General features: G+C 41.9%; 1 protein-coding gene across 2 annotated transcripts; it reads right to left on the bottom strand.

Moving 5' to 3' along the window:
• Positions 1–458: 458 nt before the first annotated feature.
• On the bottom strand, positions 459–22,099 carry LOC124046510 (A-kinase anchor protein 17A-like). Of its 2 annotated transcripts, none has more exons than XM_046366953.1 (9): positions 22,050–22,099; positions 11,597–11,693; positions 10,928–11,037; positions 10,580–10,709; positions 10,168–10,371; positions 7,749–7,973; positions 3,504–3,652; positions 2,969–3,209; positions 459–2,823 (listed from the first exon to the last, which is right to left on the bottom strand). In XM_046366953.1, the coding sequence occupies exons 1-9, from the start codon at positions 22,082–22,084 to the stop codon at positions 1,885–1,887; spliced, it is 2,130 nt and encodes a 709-aa protein (XP_046222909.1). In that variant the 5' UTR covers positions 22,085–22,099; the 3' UTR covers positions 459–1,884. The 2 variants fall into 2 exon arrangements, with proteins under 2 accessions (XP_046222909.1, XP_046222916.1); XM_046366960.1 differs by lacking the exon at positions 22,050–22,099 and adding an exon at positions 12,229–12,364 and having other exon boundaries at positions 462–2,823.
• Positions 22,100–22,579: the final 480 nt, after the last annotated feature.

Here is a 22,579-nt window from a genome sequence, read left to right as displayed (position 1 = left end):
CACTTTTGCCCCAGCTAACTCCAATAATCAGCTAATGTGTAATGTTTTGTCATTTGATCAGACATGTACTACTTTGTTACACGCATAATCTTAAGTTTAGAACGCAATTACTTTCATCAGCTGTGTTTGCTAGGGATGGGGAAAAAGTGACACCATCCCTGGCAAACCAATTCTAAATGGCACTAGCAGTTTACAAAGTAGCCTAAACGGAAAATAGACAGGATGCAATTATTATTGGAACACATTTTCCTACTTCAATCACCCAGTTCATTTAGAATGTGATAAAGCTCTCATTTGGCAAGGAATGTACTTTTTATAGGCATTTATTTATGTAGGCCTAACAGGGAGCTTGTGTGTTGACAGAATACAACTGAGTGAATGAGACTGAGGGGAAAGGGACTTTGGAGAGAACTGTGATGCTTGGCTTTGTTTATTTTTGGTTTTGCCCTGCAAATGCACAAATACAACACTAGAGTCAAAGCAAATTAACATCGTCTCCAAGACAATATTTAACTTGCCCGTTCGGGCAGCCACAAAGCACATTCCACCAAATAGTTTAAACAATGTAGAATATCTATTTTTTCATCTCTGGTTAAAGATCGAGCTTTGATGTCCATCCCTAGTAGGTATTAGGTTAGTAGGCTACCCACGCATTCAGACAGAATATACATCTGAAATAAATCACTACTTTTTTGTAGTTTCTTTATTACAACAAATAAAATGACAAGTGCGTTGAAGACATGCTGCCGCCCATCAGAGCAGAGAAACATGAGAATATACAGTACAGACTGATGAGCCTCCTGACACACTGACCTTTATACAACCTATATACAACATTACCCACTGACACCACTCTGCTCTGTTTTACATACTTTCATCAATAAGGCAACTTAAAATGTTCTTATCCACAGAACTTCAGCAGGGACACCATTAAAATAATGAACATGGTGAAACTAGGCTTCCGTCTGGGGTGGGTGCTGTTAAACACCGAGTCACCAGAACAGGGCTGACACTGAACTTTAAATCACACACTTTACATTTATGAACCACTTTATGTTATAGTGACATTATCAAATCAAATTCTATTGGTCACATACACATGGTTAGCAGATGTTATTGCGAGTGTAGCGAAATGCTTGTGCTTCTAGTTCCGAGGGAGGAGAAGCCATAGTAACATCATTTAACCAGGTTAGAACTAAAACTACAGTCTCGTCTGGTGGTCAAACGTGGAACTCAGAAACATGACATCTGGTCATCTTTAGCCTGTAAATCTTTGGCTTTGATTTCTCTCGTGAGTGATTCGATTTCTCTCTAGAAAAACGGCAGAAACTAAATAGAATTCAAGTAATTGAACCAACGTCGGTCAGTTGTTTAACACCCCCCTACTTTATCCTAGGGTAAAAAGCTTGACTTAAACTACAGCTGCCTATTTACTGTACTAGATTGACATTTTCCCATAGTACTACAGATCCCTGCATCCTGCTGAAGCATTAATACTTAACTACAATTCCCAGAATCCAATTAAAGCTGTTCTTCTGAAACACAAACCAGGCCATTCACTGTGACCCGAAAAAGATCAAGTATTTTTTCTGTATCCCTCTTCTATGTCTTTCTACACAGGAGACACACTCACCACGTGATCAATCTACAGTACATGTGTCAAACAGAACATAATAGCAGTATAGCATTTTTTAAATTCAGTAAATAAACCAACTAGAGATGAACAAAGAGCATTGGGGGAAAGAGAGAGCGCGAGAGAGAAAGACGTGTGTGTGTGTAAGAAGCTGATATGGCCCAGAGAAAGTAGCATACTAGAACACCTGACCATGCATCACTTAAACTAGACCCAGGCATAGGGTCCTCTTCTGTCTCCTCTGGCTGCGTTTAGTGTCGTCTAGAACGAGAATGACTCCTACTACGCTTCCTGGAGTCTCTACTCCTCTCTGTACTCCTGTCCTTCTCCCTGCTCCTCTCTCTACTCCTAGAGCTGCTGCTACTAGATCTGCTCCTGCTGTCTTTATGTCTACGGCCCCTCCTGCCTTTGCTGTGGCTCCTCTCACTAGAGCTTCTGCTCCAATCATGGCTGGTGCTCCTGCTGCTGCAGCCCCGTCCATGGTGACTGTCTCTCCTGTGGCTACGACTACCACTCCTCCGTCTGCTATCGCTTCTCATCTTAGAAATGGGACTTCTCCTCCGTCTGCTATCGCTTCTCCTCTTAGAACTATGACTTCTCCTCCTCCTCTGACTATCACTCCTCTTTCTGCTAGAGCTTCTTCGTCTCCGGCTGTACCTCCTCCTACACTGGCTATGGGACCGACTCCTCTCCCTTTCTCTAGGTTTCTCCCTCGCCTCTCTGCTTCTCCATTCATTACCTCTCCTCTCCTCTATGCCTCCTCGCCTCTCCTCCCTCTCTCCTATCTGTTTCTCAGTGACGTGTGATCGTACCATAGCCCTGGGTCTCTCCTCTCCCCTCGGTCTCACCCCGTTCACCCCCAGGGCCCTTCCTGTCTTACTCAGGTCAGAGCTGTCTCCCTTGTGCATGGTCAGGGCTGAGGGTTGGGTGGAGGTCTGGTTTTCTCCCTCTCCTCCAGCCTTCTTCAGCAGGTTACCAACCAGTCTCTCCCTCAGCTCCCTCTCTCTGCGCTGCAGATCCAAGGTACGCCCTTTCTCTAACTCCACACGTCTCAACTCCGCCTCCTGCTCCCGCCTGCAGGCCTCAAGCTGCTCCAGCCGGGCTAACTCCTCCTTCTGCCTGGCTAACTCCTCTTTCTCTCGCTCCTCTTTTTCCACTCTCTCCTTCTCCTGCTGTTGCTGTTTCAGAGCCTAGGGAAGGGAGAGAAGGAGAAAGACACCGATTGTAATGTAGGTCCTATCAGCATGTGTCTGTATTAAATTTGCATTGGTATGGGTGTAAGTACTGGTGAATTAAATTACACCACGCAAAAAGTGTGTGTGTGTCTGTGTGTACCTTGGTCCTGCCCAGTAGTTCAGCGATAAGGCGTATAGACTCCAGGTTCCTCTGAGCCAACAACAGCCTTCTCTCCTCTGTCGCAATCTTCATCTGCAACTTCTTCTGCTCTTCCTCCTGTCTCCTCTTCACCTTCTTTAGGTTCCTCCTCTCCTCCCGGTCCCTCAGCTTTTGCTCTCGTTTCCGTATCCTCTCCTCCCTCCTCCGTTCCTTTTCCTCCTCCTCCGCCTCCTTCTGTTTCCTACAACCACAGCAGAAGCATGGTTCATTCACTAGTCTAATACATAGCTCTGCTACTGTACCAATACAGGCCCTAGTAGCTTAGTTCCTACCACCTTTGGTTAGCAGATCTGAAGGACTGGATGGGTGACAGCAATGTAGTGGACGCTTACACTCATTGGAAGGCGAGGTGGAGCAATCACCATGTTCCTTACACCTATCCAGTCCCCTCAGAACTACAGACCACTAAAGCGGCAAAGACAGGGGACAATGTTTTCAGGCCAGGCATATGACCTCATCTCTTTTCTCTGCACACCTCTCCTCCTCCTTTTGTCTCTCCTCTTCCTCCTTCTCCTTGCGTTTCAGCTCCTCCCTTTGTCTCTCCAACTCCAGTATTCTCAGTCGTTCCTGCTGCCGTCTCTTCAGAGCCACGTCACTCAGGTGTTTACTGGTGTCAAAGGTCACCTGACAGACAGACAGGCAGATAGTTAGCTGAGTGAGTTGGAGTAGGCCTGCAGGGTCCACTAGTGACACGTGGGTGTTTATTCGTGTCAAAGGTCACCTGACAGACAGGACGTGCTACCCCCCTGCCACTCTCCTCCTTCCACCTTCTCTCCTCATCCCCTCTTGCTCTTATTTTGGGCTGAGAAGCTGTGACCCACGTGGTTTAGACAGCTCTCTCTCCTAATTTCTCCAACTGCCCCTCCATCTCTCTCTTCATTAAGGAAGAACAGTTTAGTTCTGGATTAGGGACCAGGCCTCCCGGTTTGGTCCAGTGATCCTTGGAATTATAATGGACCTGACTTTCACTTCACCAAAAGACCTTAAATCTGCTGTCCTACACAAGCCCTTCTCTACCGACTAACATCTATTAGCATACACTTGGCCTCGATGGACCCCCCCTTCCAGCCTATGGTACATCAACATTCTAACAGTCTAATAAATACATTTCATATATGCTATCAGAAGAAGAAGAATTTGGTTGTGTTTATGGAGGTCTTAGTATAGTATACTAAAAATTAAAAAAATAACCTAATAGCATTTTAATTAGTTTGTTACTCTAGGCTAATACCTAAAAACCACAAGTTCAAGAGTTAAATCCATCAAAGAAATCCACTATAATTTCATTTTGGCAGGTCTAAAGAAAGATTGTGAAAATAAGAAAATGTATTTAAAAAAACAGAATAGCATAAGTGTATTATGTTACTAGTCTTTTTTTGTATTATGTTACTAGTCTTTTCTTAGTAGCCTGAGCAATGCTGCTATGCGAGTAGTCATGCACTGAACGCATGGACAGCGTGCGAGTAGTCATGCGCTGAACGCATGGACAGCGTGCGAGTAGTCATGCGCTGAACGCATGGACAGCGTGCGAGTAGTCATGCGCTGAACGCATGGACAGCGTGCGAGTAGTCATGTGCTGAATGCATGGGCAGAGTGGATATTCTTGGAAAAAGTGATATTTAGAAAGAGCTGTACCACTTGAATTTTGAGTTATTTGACAAAGGTACATTACAGGTCAAAAGTTTGAGAACACATACTCATTCAAGGGTGTTTATTTTTACTATTTTCTACATTGTAGAATAATAGTGAAGACATAAACTATGAGATAACACATCTGGAATCATGTAGTAACCAAAAAAGTATTAAACAAATCTAAATATATTTTATATTTAAGATTCTTCAAATAGCCACTCTTTGCCTTGATGGAAGCTTTGCACACTCTTGGCATTCTCTCAACCAGCTTCACCTGGAATGCTTTTCCAAGTCTTGAAGGAGTTGCCACATATGCTGAGCATTTGTTGGCTGTTTTTCCTTCACTCTGCAGTCCAACTCATCCCAAACCATCTCAATTTGGTTGAAGTTGGGGGATTGTGGGGGCCAGATCATCTGATGCAGCACCCCATCACTCTCCTTGGTCAAATAGCCCTTAAACAGCCTGGAGGTGTGTTGGGTCAATGTCGTGTTGAAAAACAAATGATAGTCCCACTAAGCGCAAACCAGATGGGATGGTGTGTCGCTGCTGAATACTATGTAAGCCGTGCTGGTTAAGTGTGCCTTGAATTCTAAATAAATCACAGACAGTGTCACCAGCAAAGCAACCCCACACCATAACACCTCCTCCATGCTTTACGGTGGGAAATTCACATGCGGAGAGCATCCGTTCACCAACCCCGCGTCTTAAAAAGCCACGGCCGTTGGAACCAAAAATCTCAAATTTGGACTCCAGACCAAAGGACAGATTTCCACTGGTCTAATGTCCATTGCTTGTGTTTCTTGGCCCAATTATGTCTCTTCTTATTATTGGTGTCCTTGGTGTTTCTTTGCAGCAATTCGACAATGAAGGCCAGATTCACGCAGTCTGCGCTGAACAGTTGATGTTGAGATGTGTTACTTGAACTCTGTAATGAACTTATCCTCTAGAGCAGGGGTTACTCTGGGTCTTCCTTTCCTGTGGTGGTCCTCATGAGAGCCAGTCTCATCGTAGCGCTTGATGGTTTTTGCAACGGCACTTGAAGAAACGAAGTTCTTGAAATGTTCTGTATTGACTGACCTTAAAGTAATGATGGACTGTTTCTCTTTGCTTATTTGAGCTGTTCTTGCCATTTCACCTTTATTTAACCAGGTAGGCTAGTTAATAATAAGTTATTATTTACAACTGCAACCTGGCCAAGATAAAGCAAAGCAGTGCGACACAAACAACAACACAGAGTTACACATGGAATAAACAATCAGTCAATAACACAATAGGAAAAAAAGTGTATTTTACCAAATCTTCTGTATACCACCCCTACCTTGTCACAACAACTGACTGGCTCAAAAGCATTAAGGAAATAAATTCCACAAATTAACAAGGCACACCTGTTAAATTAAATACATTCCAAGTGACTACCTCATGAAGCTGGTTGAAAGAATGCCAAGAGTGTGCAAAACTGTCATCAAGGCAAATGGTGGCAAGTTGAAGAATCTCAAATATAAAATATTTTGATTTGTTTTACACATTTTTGGCCAATACCGATATCCAATATTTTCCTTGCTGAAAAAAAAACAATACCGATAACCGATATTCAAAATGTTTAGAGGCCTTTTAAGCATTCTAGTACAGTTAAATAGTTAACACACACACATTGACGCAGCGGTCTTACTCTTCCAAATGACTGCTCGACTTGTTGAATGCTCAATCCACACAGCAGACATTGTGGGCTGAGTTAAGAATGCTGTGTTGCAAGTGTAGCGCAACATTGTTTGTGGCGTCATTACGTCATGTACCTACGTTATATAGGTATGCACGGTAGCTTTGACATTGGGTTCACTTCGGCGTTAAACTAGACATCGGGCCGATACAGAAGTTAGCTAATATCGTCCGATTCCGATATGTTCACCGATATATTGTGCATCCCTAGTTACTACATGATTCCATGTGTTTTTTCATAGTTTTGATGTCTTCACTATTATTCTACAATGTAGAAAATAGTAGAAATAATGAAAAACCTTTGAATGAGTAGGTGTTGTAAAACTTTTGACCGGTAGTGTAAATGTTACAGAAACTGATAATATAGAGAAATCGAAGACACCCATCTCATGTACAATTTGACAACTGATAATATTGTCACTTATCAAACTATTGTCAATTTAATCTTGTCTTTAGGCTAACTCTTATTATGTGTGAAATTAGTTTGGGTATAGTTTACGTGTAGTTTGGGTATAGTTTATGTGTAGTTTGAGTATAGTTTACGTGTAGTTTGGGTATAGTTTCAAATGGGCCGGCTGCGCAGGCTGACTGACATCGTTTGTATCCCCTCGCTCATAACTCGGATTGAGTCAAGGATATGTTTAGCATTATTCTAAAGGCCTACTGCAACACATAGCATGGTTTCACTTCCCTTACAATACATTGTATTAGTAATAGTTATTGTAAATAAAACAGTCCTGTAACAGATTATTATTTCAAAGTAAAGTAAAAGACAATGATATCAACCTGCAAGGGGTGTGGTCAAATGATTAGCTATAAAAATGAGCGCCGACGTTGGTAAATAGGCTCAAACAATAATCCTTATACTATTATATGTTTTAATTGAATCAACCTCTTCACCCTCCTTAATTCAGTTAGACCTAATTAAAATTAAATTGGGAAATAATGTGCACAATTATTGGCCATGCATTCATTTGTCATTCAGTAAGGAGCGAGAGACACATTAGCCCCTGGCTGGGTACCAACATCCTACAGCGCATTGTATTAGCTGGTTAAAAAGGGAATAGGTGTGAAGAAAACAGAGAAAAAAGGCTTGAAACACTTTGTTTGTGATTTTAAAATTCTGACCAATGAGCAATGTAAAATACAAACTTTAAGGAAAAGTCAGGGAGGGTCGTTGCATTCTTTTTTTTGGGGGGGCGGTTCTAGTGCTAACACAGCAGGACAATCCCCTCAACCCTCACCCAAATCTAACAGTGTGGATACCCTCCTCTCCCTTCTATATGTGGTTCATCCCTCTTAGTAATATATATATATATATATATGTGTGTGTGTGTGTCTGTAGTGTGGATAGTGTGTGTAGTTCAGTACCTTGATGTTGCAGGCCACAGCCTTGCCATCCTCTCCTTTGTACATGAGCTTCATGCCTCTCAGTGTGTCCATGGCCTTGGCGAAGCCATCGTACTCCTGGTACTGGACGTACGCCTCAAAGTTAAGATGGCCGCCAAATGTGAAGGTGTTGAAGTTCTTATCAAGAGTCTCCTCTCTGTACGGGTCCAACATGGGGATGTCTACATGACGCACCTGACCAAAGCCCTGGGAGGAGTGATAAGGTTAAGTGTAGGGCTGGGACAATACAAGTATTGTGATACTCATTAGTATCGTGGCAAGGAAACAAAACAAAGTGGATTTCACTTCTTATGTTAGAAACAAACATGTTGTCATCCAGAGTCACATTTATTTATATACCAAGCTATAGAACACAATATTTTACATACAGCAGGTTTTTAAAGGACCACAAGTTAAGTCTGCTTGTGTTTTAATTTTAGCCATGGGAAAAACATTGCGATACTGGTATCGTCCCGGCCCGAATTAGGATGTGTGTATTAGGGTAATTGATTGATCAATGACGGATTGAGTGATTGATTGTTAGGTACAGTACCGGTCAAAAGTTTGGACACAACTACTCATTCAAGGATTTTTCTTTATTTTTCTATTTTCTACATTGTAGAATAATAGTGAAGACATCAAAACTATGAAATAACACATATGGAATCATGTAATAACCTAAAAAGTGTTAAACAAAGTAGCCACCCGTTGCCTTGACTACAGATTTCCACACTCTTGGCATTCTCTCAACCAGCTCTCTCAATGCTTTTCAAGTCTTGAAGGAGTTCCCACATATGCTGAGCACTTCTTGGCCGCTTTTCCCTCACTCTGCAGTCCAACTCATCCCAAACCATCTCAATTGAGTTGAGATCATGTGATTGTGGAAGACAGGTCATCTGATGCAGCACTCCATCACTCTCCTTCTTGGTCAAATAGCCCATACACAACCTGGGGGTTGTTGGGTAATTGTCCTGTTGAAAAACAAATGATAGTCCCACTAAGCGCAAACCAGATGAGATGGCATATCACTGCAGAATGCTGTGGTAGCCATGCTGGTTAAGTGTGCCTTGAAAATAAAAATCAGTGTCAACAGCAAAGCACCACCACACAATCACACCTCCTCCTCCATGCTTCACGTGGGAACCACACATGCGGAGATCACCCATTCACCTACTCTGCGTCTCACAAAAGACCAGGGATGCAAACTGGTGAGGGCCCAAAAAGGTGACAGGTTTTTTGTTGCACTTAAACATGCATTAAAAAAAATTAGCCTGACGTCACCTCTTCGTTATCGTTCAGGGGATGCGCTGCTGTAACTGCCAAGCTGTCTTTCCAGAGCACTGATGCTGTAACTAGTAAATTGGTTGTCTCTTCTTTCTTCAGTCACGTGCTGTGCTGCATTTTAGTAGGTAAACAATTGGATGAGCCTTGGATACACCAAGTATTGCTCCCCTCCCCTCCCACAAAAAAACTTCTCATCGGATCTACACGAATCACGTAGATCACCTATTTTGGATTCAAAAGGCCAAATTTCACCGAAAGGTGACTAGTTTGCATCCCTGAAAGACATGGCGTTTGGAACCAAAAATCTCAAATTTAGACTCATCAGAGTAAAGTACAGATTTCCACCGGTCTAATGTCCATTGGTGTTGTTTCTTGCCCCAAGCAAGTCTCTTCTTATTGGTGTCCTTCAGTAGTGTGTTCTTTGCAGCAACTCGAACAGTTGATGTTGAGATGTATCTGTTACTTGAGCACAATGAAGCATTTATTTAGGCTGCAATTTCTGAGCTGCAGTTAACTCTAATGAACTTATCCTCTGCAGCAGAGGTAACTCCGGGTCTTCCTTTCCAGTGGCGATCCTCATGACAGCCAGTTTCATCATAGGGCTTGATTGTTTTTGTGACTGCACTTGAAGAAACTTTCAAAGTTCTTGAAATTTTCCAGATTGACTGACCTTCATGTCTTACAGTAATGGACTTATTTGATCTGTTCTTGCAATAAAATGGGATTGGACTTTTACTACATAGGGCTATTTTCTGTATACCACCCCTACCTCGTCACAACACAACTGATTGGCTCAAACGCATTAAGGAAATAAATTCCACCAATTAACTTTTAACAAGGCACACCTGTTAATTGAAATGCATTCCAAGTGACTACCTCATGAAGCTGGGTGAGAGAATGCAAAGAGTGTGCAAATCTGTCATCAAGGCAAAGGGTGGCTACTTTGAAGAATCTAAAATATAAAATATGATGATTCCATATGTGTTATTTCATAGTTGTGATGTCTTCACTATTATTCTACATTGTAGAAAATAGTTTAAAAAATAATTAAAACCCCTTAAATGAGTAGGTGTGTCAAACTTTTGTCTGGTAGTGTATACAATGAGTTCTTTCCTACCTGGAAGATGGTCTGCAGGGCCATCTCGGAGGGCCGATCAGGGGGACCGTCAGGCAGGGTAAACCAGCGGCAGGGCAGGCCCTCCAGGCGGATGGTGTCTGGCCTCTCCCCCGGAACCGTATCGTTCATGTCCTTGGCGTCACGGAAGAACGAGTCCCAGTCATAACGTGTCGGGAAGTCCATCTTATTCTCCACTGCACGCACCTGGACACCCCACAGACCAGGGAAAAATGATCATCAGTTATAGCTACATGATGTATTATTCCCCGTTAATTTACCAGTCCGGTTGATTAGGACAATTTAAAAAAATGTTTTACAAGAACTTGGGGAAGGTACTCTATCACCAAAAATACAGATTTTTTGTTAACACCTTACCTGACACATTTTGACCCCTACATAACAGTTCCGTTACCTTGAGTATGTCAGTGAAGCCGCTGAGTTTGATGCTCTTGCCATCCAGTTTGGCCAGTAGGATCTTCACCACCCCTCTGTTCTCCACCTCACCCTCGAAGCGGATAAAGTCCATGGTGCTCTTAGAGATCCTGGGGAGACAGCGGTGAGACATATTGCTTGATGATTACAGCTTCATTCAATACATCTATCCATACCAGAAAATACTGATACCAGGCAATCAGTATTGTCATGGTTTTACTGTTATTGTAGTTATTAGCTTGCTTGTAACTCAGCTATAAAAAAAAACCACATGACCTTATGGCTATAACAGTATGAATATGTTCCTATGGACAGTGCACATGACAACCTGAGGGCAGAGAACTGTTCAGGAGCCACCATGGCCTTCACCCTCTCCATCACCTCCCAGTTAGAGATGCTCTTCCCAGGCAACTTCAGCTGGGGCAGTGCCACACTCAACTGGAAGAGAAATCATAGAATACATTTTACTGTAATACATGCTCATCTGGATGTCAAATGCATTGCGTTGGAGATGCTCATTACTTCAGGTACAGGTGTATTTGCCTGGAAACACTATCATGAATTACATTGAATTGTACGTCAGGTCAAAAATGAGCATCTGAATCAGGTTTCCTTACAACCTCTACAAGCCAGAATGTTGAATTAATTAATATTTTTGTGCACGTTACTGGTTGTTTGTGTGATTGTTCCTTTTGGCGGTAGGAATGAGAGACAATATATCCACAGGAAAGTATAATTACATCAACTTTTCGAAGCGCTGGTAGTGCATTCAGATTCCTATCACCTGAAGCATGCACAGAACCATGTAATCACGTGCATGAGCTCGGCAAGTGTGCATGCATTTTATATTTTTTCCTCAGCTTTAGATGATATGAATCTACTACATTTTATTCAACATCCTGGCTTGTAGAGGTTGTGAGAGTTAACTTTTCTGAATTCCTACCCAATGTAGAATTCAATGTCGTGTTTCCAGCCATATGGTGTATGTGTCACTCACCGTCATCTTGGCTATGGGTTTCAGGAACAGGTTGTACTCCTGACACAGACACACGGCCTCAGTGGTGTCATGGACGAGGGTGGTCATCATGACCTGACTACAGAGGGAGGGGAGAGTGTAAGAGGGGGGCGGGCGAGTCAATGGGATCAGTGTCGAAAAATGTGTATATGTACTGTCTTTCATACAGTACTATTGCTGTAAATCTGGTTGGACGGCCAGCCGGTCAGCTAGCTATAATTCATGTAGCATAAATTGCCAATGAATGGATGTCTTGTTATCTACAAGCTAGCTACTATATTTTTTCTAATGAATCAGTAACGTTAACTTAGCCATCTTGCTTCTTGACATCTTTCATCGAGTCACTATAAAGGACATCACTGTGAATTTTTACTAGCAAACTAACATCATCTAAATATCCGATATGTACCTAAGCAATACAATTAATAACAGAATATATCTAGCTTGCCGACTAGCTGCTACGACCGAATGGTTTCACATAGGTAACGACGTTAGCCGGCTAACATAGCAGCTAACTGTTAGCTGGCTAATGGTAACCAATGCGGCCGCAGCACTTTTGTACTGAAAAAACCCCCACTGAAATCATTGACAGTTAATGATGTAAATACACCAACCTGCTTCACCAGCTGCTAAATATATGTATTTTTTGTTGTTTGTGTGTGTTAAAATTAGAATATGTCCACAAAGCGTCAATTAACTGTAGTTTTCTGCACAACAAATGTAGCTTCTCGAAGAAACTTCCGAGTTGAGAGAACTTTGAACTTACCGGAGACATCCAAATGTCTTTTTACTGTAGAAAAAAAACTTTACCGCCACCTCGCGACGATTCCCGAAGCGCATTTGCGCAGACACTGTTTTACTAACAAAATAACTCTGTGTAACATAATTACATCTTTGCAAATCATCTCAATTGTTTTGTATCAGAGAGCATCAACATTTCCCACCATCATCACATTTTGAAAATTATAAAATTAGCAAATACTCTTTTCCTGTTGCCTTTCTAAGATTTCTGCGAATGGATACCTACAACTGGTATAGGGATGTGAGGTGCCGTGGGGGCAGCCCATGGGAAAAGTGTATTTTCCAATATTATATAGTTTACTAGCTGCTTATCCATGGTAGATCAATGGTTAATTTCACAAAACAATCTACTAAACTATTTCTCAATGCTTCTTAAAATTAGGGTAGCTTTGATCATGCTTTGTGATACACACGGTTTTATGTCGTTAGTCCACACAACATGTCACCCTGTCAGCTACAGTAGAACCTGATGAACAACATGGGGGAAAACAATACAATTGGACATGCTTTTTTGTCCTACCAGATTCACGTTGAGAAGGTTCTAGCTAGTGTATCCCTATGTCCTCCGACTCTTGTTGGATGTAGGTGTCCGGTTTGTCAGGTCCCAGGTTCCCATTACTGTTATGATATTTTATTTACGTTAATTACAATTAGCGTTTAACTTTAGCGCAATCTGTACCTCACAGAGCAGATATAGTAATAACATGCTGACCAAATTGGCTACATTGCGTGCGCGAGAGCATTGCAAAATACATGTACACATAGATGTTATTCAATCGTTTCATCCAAACTGCTCGCGTGTCAACAGCTGCCTGTGTAACCAGGCACTCTTGACATGCTGGTCCCATCTATTCATTGGTTTTTATGAGTATATACCCAAGTGGGTGATTGAAAGTTGAGGTCCACACTCCAATCCAGTAGTGATGGGAAGTTCCACTCTTTTTAAAGGTGCTGAATGGTCAATCCAACATCTGCATTGGCATGCAGCATTTATGGTGATATGTCCTCTGCAGAAGTCAGGACATTCATACATCTTGTGCTTTGCCAAACAGAACAGTTGTGAAAGAAGTTGTCAAGGAAGTGAGTCTGTTTATACAGGACCTCCCTTCCTCACCTAACGTCAACCAATCATGTCAATTTGGAGCTATACAGAGCCCTCCACATTGTTTAACATTTTGAGAGGTACACACACTGTACAATAATGTGGCATGGAGCACAATATGGCCCCTGCATGCCTCTGGAGGCCCCACACGTGCATCACACCATCAGTATGGCACCTCCGACCACATATTCGGATCATGCATAAATTGGCTCTTACTGAAGCTGATCTTTTCGAGTCTTTCAGTCAAAATTAACAAGTTAACAAACAGATCACCGACCATTTCGAATCCCACGATACCTTCTCTGCTATGCAATCTGGTTTCCGTGCTGGTCATGGGTGCAGATCAGCCACGCTCAAGGTCCTGAACGATATCATAACCGCCATCAATAAAAGACTATACTGTGCAGCAGTATTCATCGACCTGGCCCAGGCTTACGACTCTGTCAATCACCACATTCTTATCGGCAGACTCAACAGCCTTGGTTTCTCAAATGACTGCCTCGCCTGGTTCACCAACTACTTCTCAGACAGAGTTCAGTGTGTCAAATCGGAGGGCCTGTTGTCCGGGCCTCTGGCAGCCTCTATGGGGGTGCCACAGGGTTCAATTCTCGGGCCGACTCTTTTCTCTGTATACATCAATGATGTTGCTCTTGCTGCTGGTGATTCTCTGATCCACCTCTATGCAGACGACACCATTCTGTATACTTCTGGCCCCTCTTTGGGCACTGTGTTAACTAACCTCCAGACGTACCTCAATGCCATTCAACTCTCCTTCCGTGGCCTCCAACCTCTCTTAAAATGCAAGTAAAACTAAATGCATGCTCTTCAACCAATCGCTGCTCGCACCTGTCCGCCCGTCCAGCATCACTACTCTGGACTGTTCTGACTTAGAATATATGGACAATTACAAATACCTAGGTGTCTGGTTAGACTGTAAACTCTCCTTCCAGACTCACATTAAGCATCTCCCATTCAAAATTAAATCGGCTTCCTATTTCGCATCAAAGCATCCTTCACTCATGCTGCCAAACATACCCTCATAAAACGGACTATCCTACCGATCCTTGACTTCGGCGATGTCATTTACAAAATATCCTCCAACACTCTACTCAACAAATTGGATGCAGTCTATCACAGTGCCATCCGTTTTGTCACCAAAGCCCCATATACTACCCACCACTGTGACCTGTATGCTCTCGTTGGCTGGCCCTCGCTTCATATTCGTCGCCAAACCCACTGGTTCCAGGTCATCTATAAGTCTTTGCTAGGTAAAGCCCTGCCTCATCTCAGGTCACTGGTCACCCTAGCAGCACCCACCCATAGCACGTGCTCCAGCAGGTATATTTCACTGGTCACCCCCAAAGCCTATTCCTCTTTGGCCGCCTTTCCTTCCAGTTCTCTGCTGTCAATGACTGGAACGAATTGCAAAAATCACTGAAGCTGGAGACTCATATCTCCCTCACTAAATTGAAACATCAGCTGTCAGAGCAGCTTACAGACCATTGCACCTGTACATAGCCCATCTGTAAATTGCCCATCCAACTACCTCATCCCCATATTTTTTCCCCCTTTGCACCCCAGTATCTCTACTCGCACATTCATCCACTGTACATCCATCACTCCAGTGTTTAATTGCTAAATTGTTTAAAAAAAATTGCCACTAGGCCCTATTTAATGCCTATTTCGATGTTTTTCTATTGTGTTATTGACTGTATGTTTGTTTATTCCATGTGTAACTCTTTGTTGTTGTTTGGTATCGCACTGCTTTGCTTTATCTTAGGCAGGTCACAGTTGTAAATGAGAACATGTTCTCAACTGGCCTACCTGGTTAAATAAAGGTGAAAAAATAAAAATTAACTAATCAATTTGTTAATTTGAGTCAGTAGGCCTAAAAGCCAACTTGATCCGAAATGTGGTCGGAGAGTTATAATTCTACAAGCTTCTCATTTACATGTCATTCACAATAAGAGGCTTATTGGAGCTGTCATCAGTGACAGATTTGTAAAAATGTGCTTTAAACATTGTACATTTGTTGATTGATAGGCATACAAATAAGATTATTTCTTGATACAGTTTAATTAGGTCTATTTTTAATTTTTAGTTAACCTGTATTTTACTAGGCAAGTCAGTTAAGAACAAACTCTTATTCACAATGATGGCCTACACCGGCCAAACCCGGACAACGCTGGGCCAATTTGTGCGCCGCCCTATGGGACTCCCAATCACGGCCAGTTGTGATACAGCCTGGATGCCAACCAAGGTGTCTGTAGTGATGACTCTAGCACTGAGATGCAGTGCCTTAGACCACCCCCAAATGATAGACATTACCAGTCAAAAGTTTAGACACATCTACTCATTCAAGGGTTTTTCTTTATTTTTACCATTTTCTACATTGTATAATAATAGTGAAGATATCAAAACAAGGAAATAACACACATGGAATCATATAGTAACCAAAAAAAGTGTTAAACAAATTAATATATTGTTATATTTGAGATTCTTCAAAGTAGCCACCCTTTGCCTTACATTTACATTTACATTTAAGTCATTTAGCAGACGCTCTTATCCAGAGCGACTTACAAATTGATGACAGCTCTTGGCATTCTCTCAACCAGCTTCATGAGGTAGTCATCTAGATAGCATTTTAATTAATAGGTGTGCCTTGTCAAAAGTTCCTTTGTGGAATATCATTCCTTCTTAATGCATTTGAGCCAATCAGAAGTGTTGTGACAAGGTAGGGGTGGTATATAGAAGATAGCCCTATTTGGTAAAAGACCAAGTCCATATTATGGCAAGAACAGCTCAAATAAGTAAAGAGAACCGACAGTCCATAATTACTTTAAGACATGACAGCCAGTCAATCTGGAAGATTTCAAGAACTTTGACAGTTTCTTCAAGTGCAGTCACAAAAACCATCAAGAGCTGGCTCTCATGAGGACCGCCACTTTTTCAGCTGAGAGTTACCTCTGCTACAGAGGATAAGTTCATTAGAGTTAACTGCATCTAAGAAATTGCAGCCCAAATAAATGCTTCAGAGACTTCCAGTGACAGAAACATCTCAACATCAAATGTTTAGGGGAGACTGCGAGAATCAGGCCTTCATGATCGAATTGTTGCAAAGAAACCACTATAAAAAGGACACCAATTAAAATAAAAAACTTGCTTGGGCCAATAAACACGAGCAATAGACATTAGACCGGTGGAAATCTGTAATTCGGTCTGATGAGTCCAAATTTGAGAATTTTGGTTCCAACCACCATGTCTTTGTAAGACGCAGAGTAGGTGAACGGATTATCTCTGCATGTGTGGTTCCCACCATGAAGCATGGAGGAGGAGGTGTGATGGCGTGGGGGTGCTTTGCTGGTGACACTGTCAGTGATTTATTTAGAATTCAAGGCACACTTAACCAGCATGGCTACCACACCATTCTGCAGCGACACACCATTCATTTGGTTTGAGCTTAGTGGGACTATCATTTGTTTTTCAACAGGACAATGACCCAACACACTTCCGGGCTCTGTAAGGCCGATTTGACACAGAAGGAGAGTGATGGGGTGCTGCATCAGATGACCTGGCCTGTACAATCACCCAACCTTAACCCATTTGAGATGGTTTGGGATGAGTTGGACCGCAGAGTGAAGGAAAAGCAGCCAACAAGTGCTCAGCATATGTAGGAACTCTTTCAAGACTGTTGGAAAAGCATTCCAGGTGAAGCTGGTTGAGAGAATGCCAAGAGTGTGCAAAGCTGTCATCAAGGCAAAGGGTGGCTACTTCGAAGAATCTCAAATCTCAAATATAATATCAAATATATGGAATGGCATCAAACTATGTGTTTGATGTATTTGATACCATTCCACCTCAGCCATTAACACGAGCCCGTCCTCCCCAGTTAAGGTGCAACCAACTTCTTGTGGTGACATCGCAGGGTCAGAGGTGATGAAATGGTTTGGAATGCTGCTACAGACTCTGACCGACAGGTTAACGATCTCATCTCCTATTGTGTGGAATACCTAGGATAGGATAAAGTAATCCTTCTCACCCCCCCCCCTTAAAATATTTAGATGCACTATTGTAAAGTGGCTGCTCCACTGGATGTCATAAGGTGAACGCACCAATTTGTAAGTCGCTCTGGATAAGAGCGTCTGCTAAATGACTTAAATGTAATGTAAATGTGTGTTTAGAGAACTAATGAGAGAAGGGAATGAGAAGGAAAAGAAGAGGAGAGGAAGAGTAGACTGTCACCCAGGGGTCGGAGGGGCTGTGTACCTTATGGACTGTAGTTTGGGCCAGGTGTCTAGCTGACAGACCTTAGTTTGACCCAAAGGTTGTCTGCCAGATCTCCATGGGCGGTTTGATGGCGAAAATGTGGTTGCAGTTCGTCAAATGGTGGCTCAAGGTCAGAGATCGCAAACTGGGCCGCATCTTCGATCACCTTCCTGATCTCTAAATCTATCTCCTGTAGGGAGGAAGGGAGGAAGGATGGAAAGAAAACATTTACAGTGCCTTGCAAAAGTATCCATCCACCTTGGTGTTTTTCCTATTTTGTTGCATTACAACCTGTAAATTAAATATATTTTTATTTGGATTTCATATAATGGAAATTCACAAAATATTCCAAATTGGTGAAGTGAAATGAAAAATATAACTTTTTTCAAAAAACGATTTTAAAAAACAACTGAAAAGTGGTGTGTGCATATGTATTCACCCCCTTTGCTATGTTGCCCCTAAATATGATCTGGTGCAACCAATTACCTTCAGAAGTGACATAAGTGGTTAAATAAAGTCCATCTGGGTGTAATCTAAGTGTCACATGATCTCAGTATAAAAACACCTGTTCTAAAAGGCCCCAGAGTCTGCAACACCACTAAGCAAGGGGCACCACCAAGCAAGCGGCACCATGAAGACCAAGAAGCTATCCAAACAGGTCAGGGACAAAGTTGTGGAGAAGTACAGATCAGGGTTGGGTTGTAAAAAAAAATATCAGAAACTTTGAACATCTCACGGAGCACCATTAAATCTATTATTTAAAAAATTTAAGAATATGGCACAACAAACCTGCCAAGAGGGAGCCGCTCACCAAAACTCACGGGCCAGGCAAGGAGGGTATTAATCAGAGAGGCAACCAATTTTACCTTTATTTAACTAGTGACGGCCTAGGAACAGTGGGTTAACTGCCTGTTCAGGGGCAGAACGACAGATTTGTACCTTGTCAGCTGGGGGATTTGAACTTGTAACTTTTTTTGGCTACTAGTCCAATGCTCTAACCACTAGGCTACCCTGCCGCCCCAACAAAGAGACCAAAGATAACCCTGAAGGAGCTGCAAAGCTCCACAGCGAAGATTGGAGTATCTGTCCATAGGACAACTTTATGCCGTACATTTCACAGAGCTGGGCTTTACGGAAGAGTGGCCAGAAAAAAAGCCATTGCTTAAAGAAAAAAATAAGCAAACACGTTTGGTGTTCGCCAAGAGGTATGGGGAAGACTCCCCAAACATATGGAAGAAGGTACTCTGGTCAGATGAGACTAAAATGTTGCTTTTTGGCCATCAAGGAAAACACTATGTCTATGTTTTTCATTGGCAGGAACTGGGAAACTGGTCAGAATTGAAGGAATGTTGGATGGTGCTAAATACAGGGAAATTCTTGAGGGAAACCTGTTTCAGTCTTCCAGAGATTTGAGACAGGGATGGAGGTTCATCTTCCAGCAGGACAATGACCCCAAGCATACTGCTAAAGCAACACTCGAGTGGTTTAAGGGGAAACATCGAAATGTCTTGGAATGGCCTAGTCAAAGCCCAGACCTCAATCCAATTGAGAATCTGTGGAATGACTTAAATATTGCTGTACACCAGTGGATCCCATCCAACTTGAAGGAGCTGGAGCAATTTTACCTTGAAAAATGGGGATAAAAATCCCAGTGACTAGATGTGCCAAGCTTATAGAGACATACCCCAAGATACTTGCAGCTGTAATTTCTGTAAAAGGTGGCTCTACAAAGTATTGACTTTGGGGGTTGAATAGTTATGCACGCTCAAGTTCTGTTTTTCTTGTCTTATTTCTTGTTTGTTTCACAATTGTTTTTATTTTGCATCTTCAAAGTGGTAGGCATGTTATGTAAATCAAATGACACAAACACCCCAAAAATCCATTTTAATTCTAGATTGTAAGGCAACAAAATAGGAAAAATGCCAAGGGGGGTGAATCCTTTCGCAAGCCACTGTATATGTCACTCCCTTTGGTTTCTTCCCCAGTCGTCATCGTTTCTGTTCTATGTCGGTGCGCTGTTTATGTTTCTTGTTTTGTTCATTTATTCATTCAATGTATTCACTCCCTGAACCTGCTTCCCGACTCTCAGCGTACATCGTTACATGCAGAAATGTGCAGAAAGTAGTTTTGAATGCATTTTTTTGAAGAGAAACAATAACAGTCTTGAATCTTTTTGGCAACATAGTGATATGTTCTTATATACTGTACAATGAGGAACTCAAATACAAACTACTAGTCTTCTCCCATTTTTTAAACCATTGCCCCCACCCACAAGGTGTATAAACAACAACAATAAATAAGAATAAAATAAGATAAGATACCAAACAAAAACGTGAGGAGTATAAATCAATCAACACTAATTTGCATATGTAGGACAGTATGCAAGTGTGTGTGCATGGACTTTGCAGATGTATTTATTACATGTGCAGCACATAATATTTGTTTCACAGTCCTTTGGGGGGCAGAATTGGCATCTCCTCCTCTTGCCTGCCCCAGCTGCAGCCTCAGGTGGATCAGGACAAGATTCAGCCCCCTAAACAGTCTTCACAAGCGCTGCAGAGGCTGATGTGGGGTGGAGGTGCTCCCTTCTTTGAATGTATGGGGTTACAAGTGCCTTTCACAGCTGCTCCAGGAACTCCCTCCTCTTGTTCTCGCTTATCAGGCATCCAGATAGGTTTGATCTTGTTCCATATTACGAAGGCTTTGTATGAGGACACATCAATGATGTTATGGAAGATGACCAGGGGCCAGCGGGCAGTCATCCTCCTGCAGCTGTAAGTTACAATCACCTTGTCCAGGTTGTTCACGCCTTCTTTATTGTGGTTGTAGTCCAGGATGATGGCTGGCTTCCTGTTCTCACGATCATTGATCTCAGCCGTTTTGCGTAGGGTGCTCAGGAGGACTACATTCTTGTTCCTCTTTGGGAGGTAAGAAACTCAAGTGGTGGTGGGGGTGAAGGCAAACTTTGATGAGAAGGCCTCTCCCCCCCTTGTTGCGAGGAGTGCAGGGGGAGCTCAGGCTTGTTCTTTCTAACTGTGCCAACCATGGTGATCCTCCTCTTCAGGAGTTGCTGGCTGAGTTCAATCAGTAGCAAACAATCTCAATTTCTCATTGTGTGTGTGTGTCTTTGTAGTTATTGTGGTGTGTAAATTATTTTATAACTGCCAGCTCAAAGATGACCCGTAGACAATCTTTGTACTCTGGTGGTGTACAGCTTTCATGGAAATATGAACAAAGGCAATGTTTTGCTTTTTATAATGTTGGGGTCACTCTAGGAAAAGTCATTACATAAATGGCTCAATAGAATATAATAAACATTTTAGCAAAAGTATAATATAGTCCGATATTTACACGTGTATGGGGGCAGTGTATAAACTGAGCAGTTGGAAAAATATAATTTAGGGGTTTTCTCTGCTGTTGAACATAGTGGCGGGTAATTTTTTTACCCTTAAGACAACACAAGGGTTAAGACAGTTGATGAGGTAAGTAATAAAACATTTATAAGTTACAGTCTTCAAGAATCAATGTCTATATATCAATAATTGTACAGTCCACAAATTGTTAGTACCAATCCCATATTGTCCCTTTAAATAAATGCAGTAAAATAGTTTCAGTCCTACACATCATCATCATATTATGTAAAGTATTTCCATATCTCACCACTGTTTTATTGTGAATCTGTAAATGAGTCACAATAGTTGCATAGTCTGCTGATGATTTCTTCACACAAAAGTTGCAACTGTACAGTCCTGTGTTTCGGAATTGTACACAGGTTCAGGATCTGTGCCCGACTTTAGTACCAAAACATGCTTCCGGAGTGAGGGTTGTAGTATCACTATACGCACATATCAAAGCACTGTCAGAATTATGCATGCAACAAATTCTTTAGTATTCCATAAGTTTAACTTGTAGTGAATACAAAATACATTCGGCACACAATGCCGATACCAGTGGACAACTTCATCTAATTAACTAATGTTGAAACTGGTTAAAAAGTTCTAGCGTACTAACGAGCAGGCAACGACTACAGCCTTGTGTGGTATTTGTTATGTTAGCTTGAATGCTTGTGAGTCTTTGGAAACGTTAATGTCAATATCAATTAACATTAGCTAGCTAGCTATATTCTAACATAACAGCTTTCCACTTATCTGTAGCTATCCGATTATGTTGCCTTCAAAAAAATAACAAATTGGGTAGGTAACGTCTCTAATTGAACCCGTTGAGAAGTAACAAAGATATAGATGTTACTTATATGGAAGAACTTACCGACATTGTCGAAGTCTGACTGCAGCTTTCTTCATCAATAAACAATCAACAAACGCCCATACCAAAAAAAAAAACAGAATTGCAGTCGCTGATTACATCCTTCTCGACTCATTGGGAGTTAGACTAGAGCAAACCCAAAAGTTTCAAGTTTTATTAGTCATAATTACGGGATACGCATGGTATACGTCGTCCAAAGACATGCTCACTGGCAGGTTCCTTCTTGACAATACAACAACAATAAGAAATAATAAAAGATAAGAATATGAACATAAAGTAAATGGCTCAATAGAATATAATAAACATTTTAGCATAATATAGTCCGATATTTACACGTGTATGGGGGCAGTGTATAAACTGAGCAGTATAATAAGTTATGTGTGTGTGCTAAGGTGCGGAGAATCAGAGCAGGTGGTCAGTCCTGTTCAAGTGATCAGCAGTCTGATGGCTTGTACACTATATTACCAAAAGTATGTGGACACCTGCTCATCGAACATGTCATTCCAAAATCATGGCCATTAATATGGAGTTGG

This window comes from Oncorhynchus gorbuscha, linkage group LG01 (genome assembly GCF_021184085.1).
Source record: "Oncorhynchus gorbuscha isolate QuinsamMale2020 ecotype Even-year linkage group LG01, OgorEven_v1.0, whole genome shotgun sequence".
NCBI lineage: Eukaryota > Metazoa > Chordata > Actinopteri > Salmoniformes > Salmonidae > Oncorhynchus > Oncorhynchus gorbuscha.
Note: the sequence above shows the minus strand (reverse complement) of the source record. Positions and strands in the feature narration are given on the sequence as shown.

Coding starts and splice junctions, on each gene's coding strand:
- LOC124046510 (XM_046366953.1), bottom strand. CDS start 22,084: ATGAAGAAAGCTGCAGTCAGACTTCGACAATGTCG. Junction 11,694..22,049: donor GTCAGACTTCGACAATGTCG/GTAAGTTCTTCC, acceptor CTCCCTCTGTAG/TCAGGTCATGATGACCACCC. Junction 3,653..7,748: donor CTGTGGCCTGCAACATCAAG/GTACTGAACTAC, acceptor TCTGTCTGTCAG/GTGACCTTTGACACCAGTAA.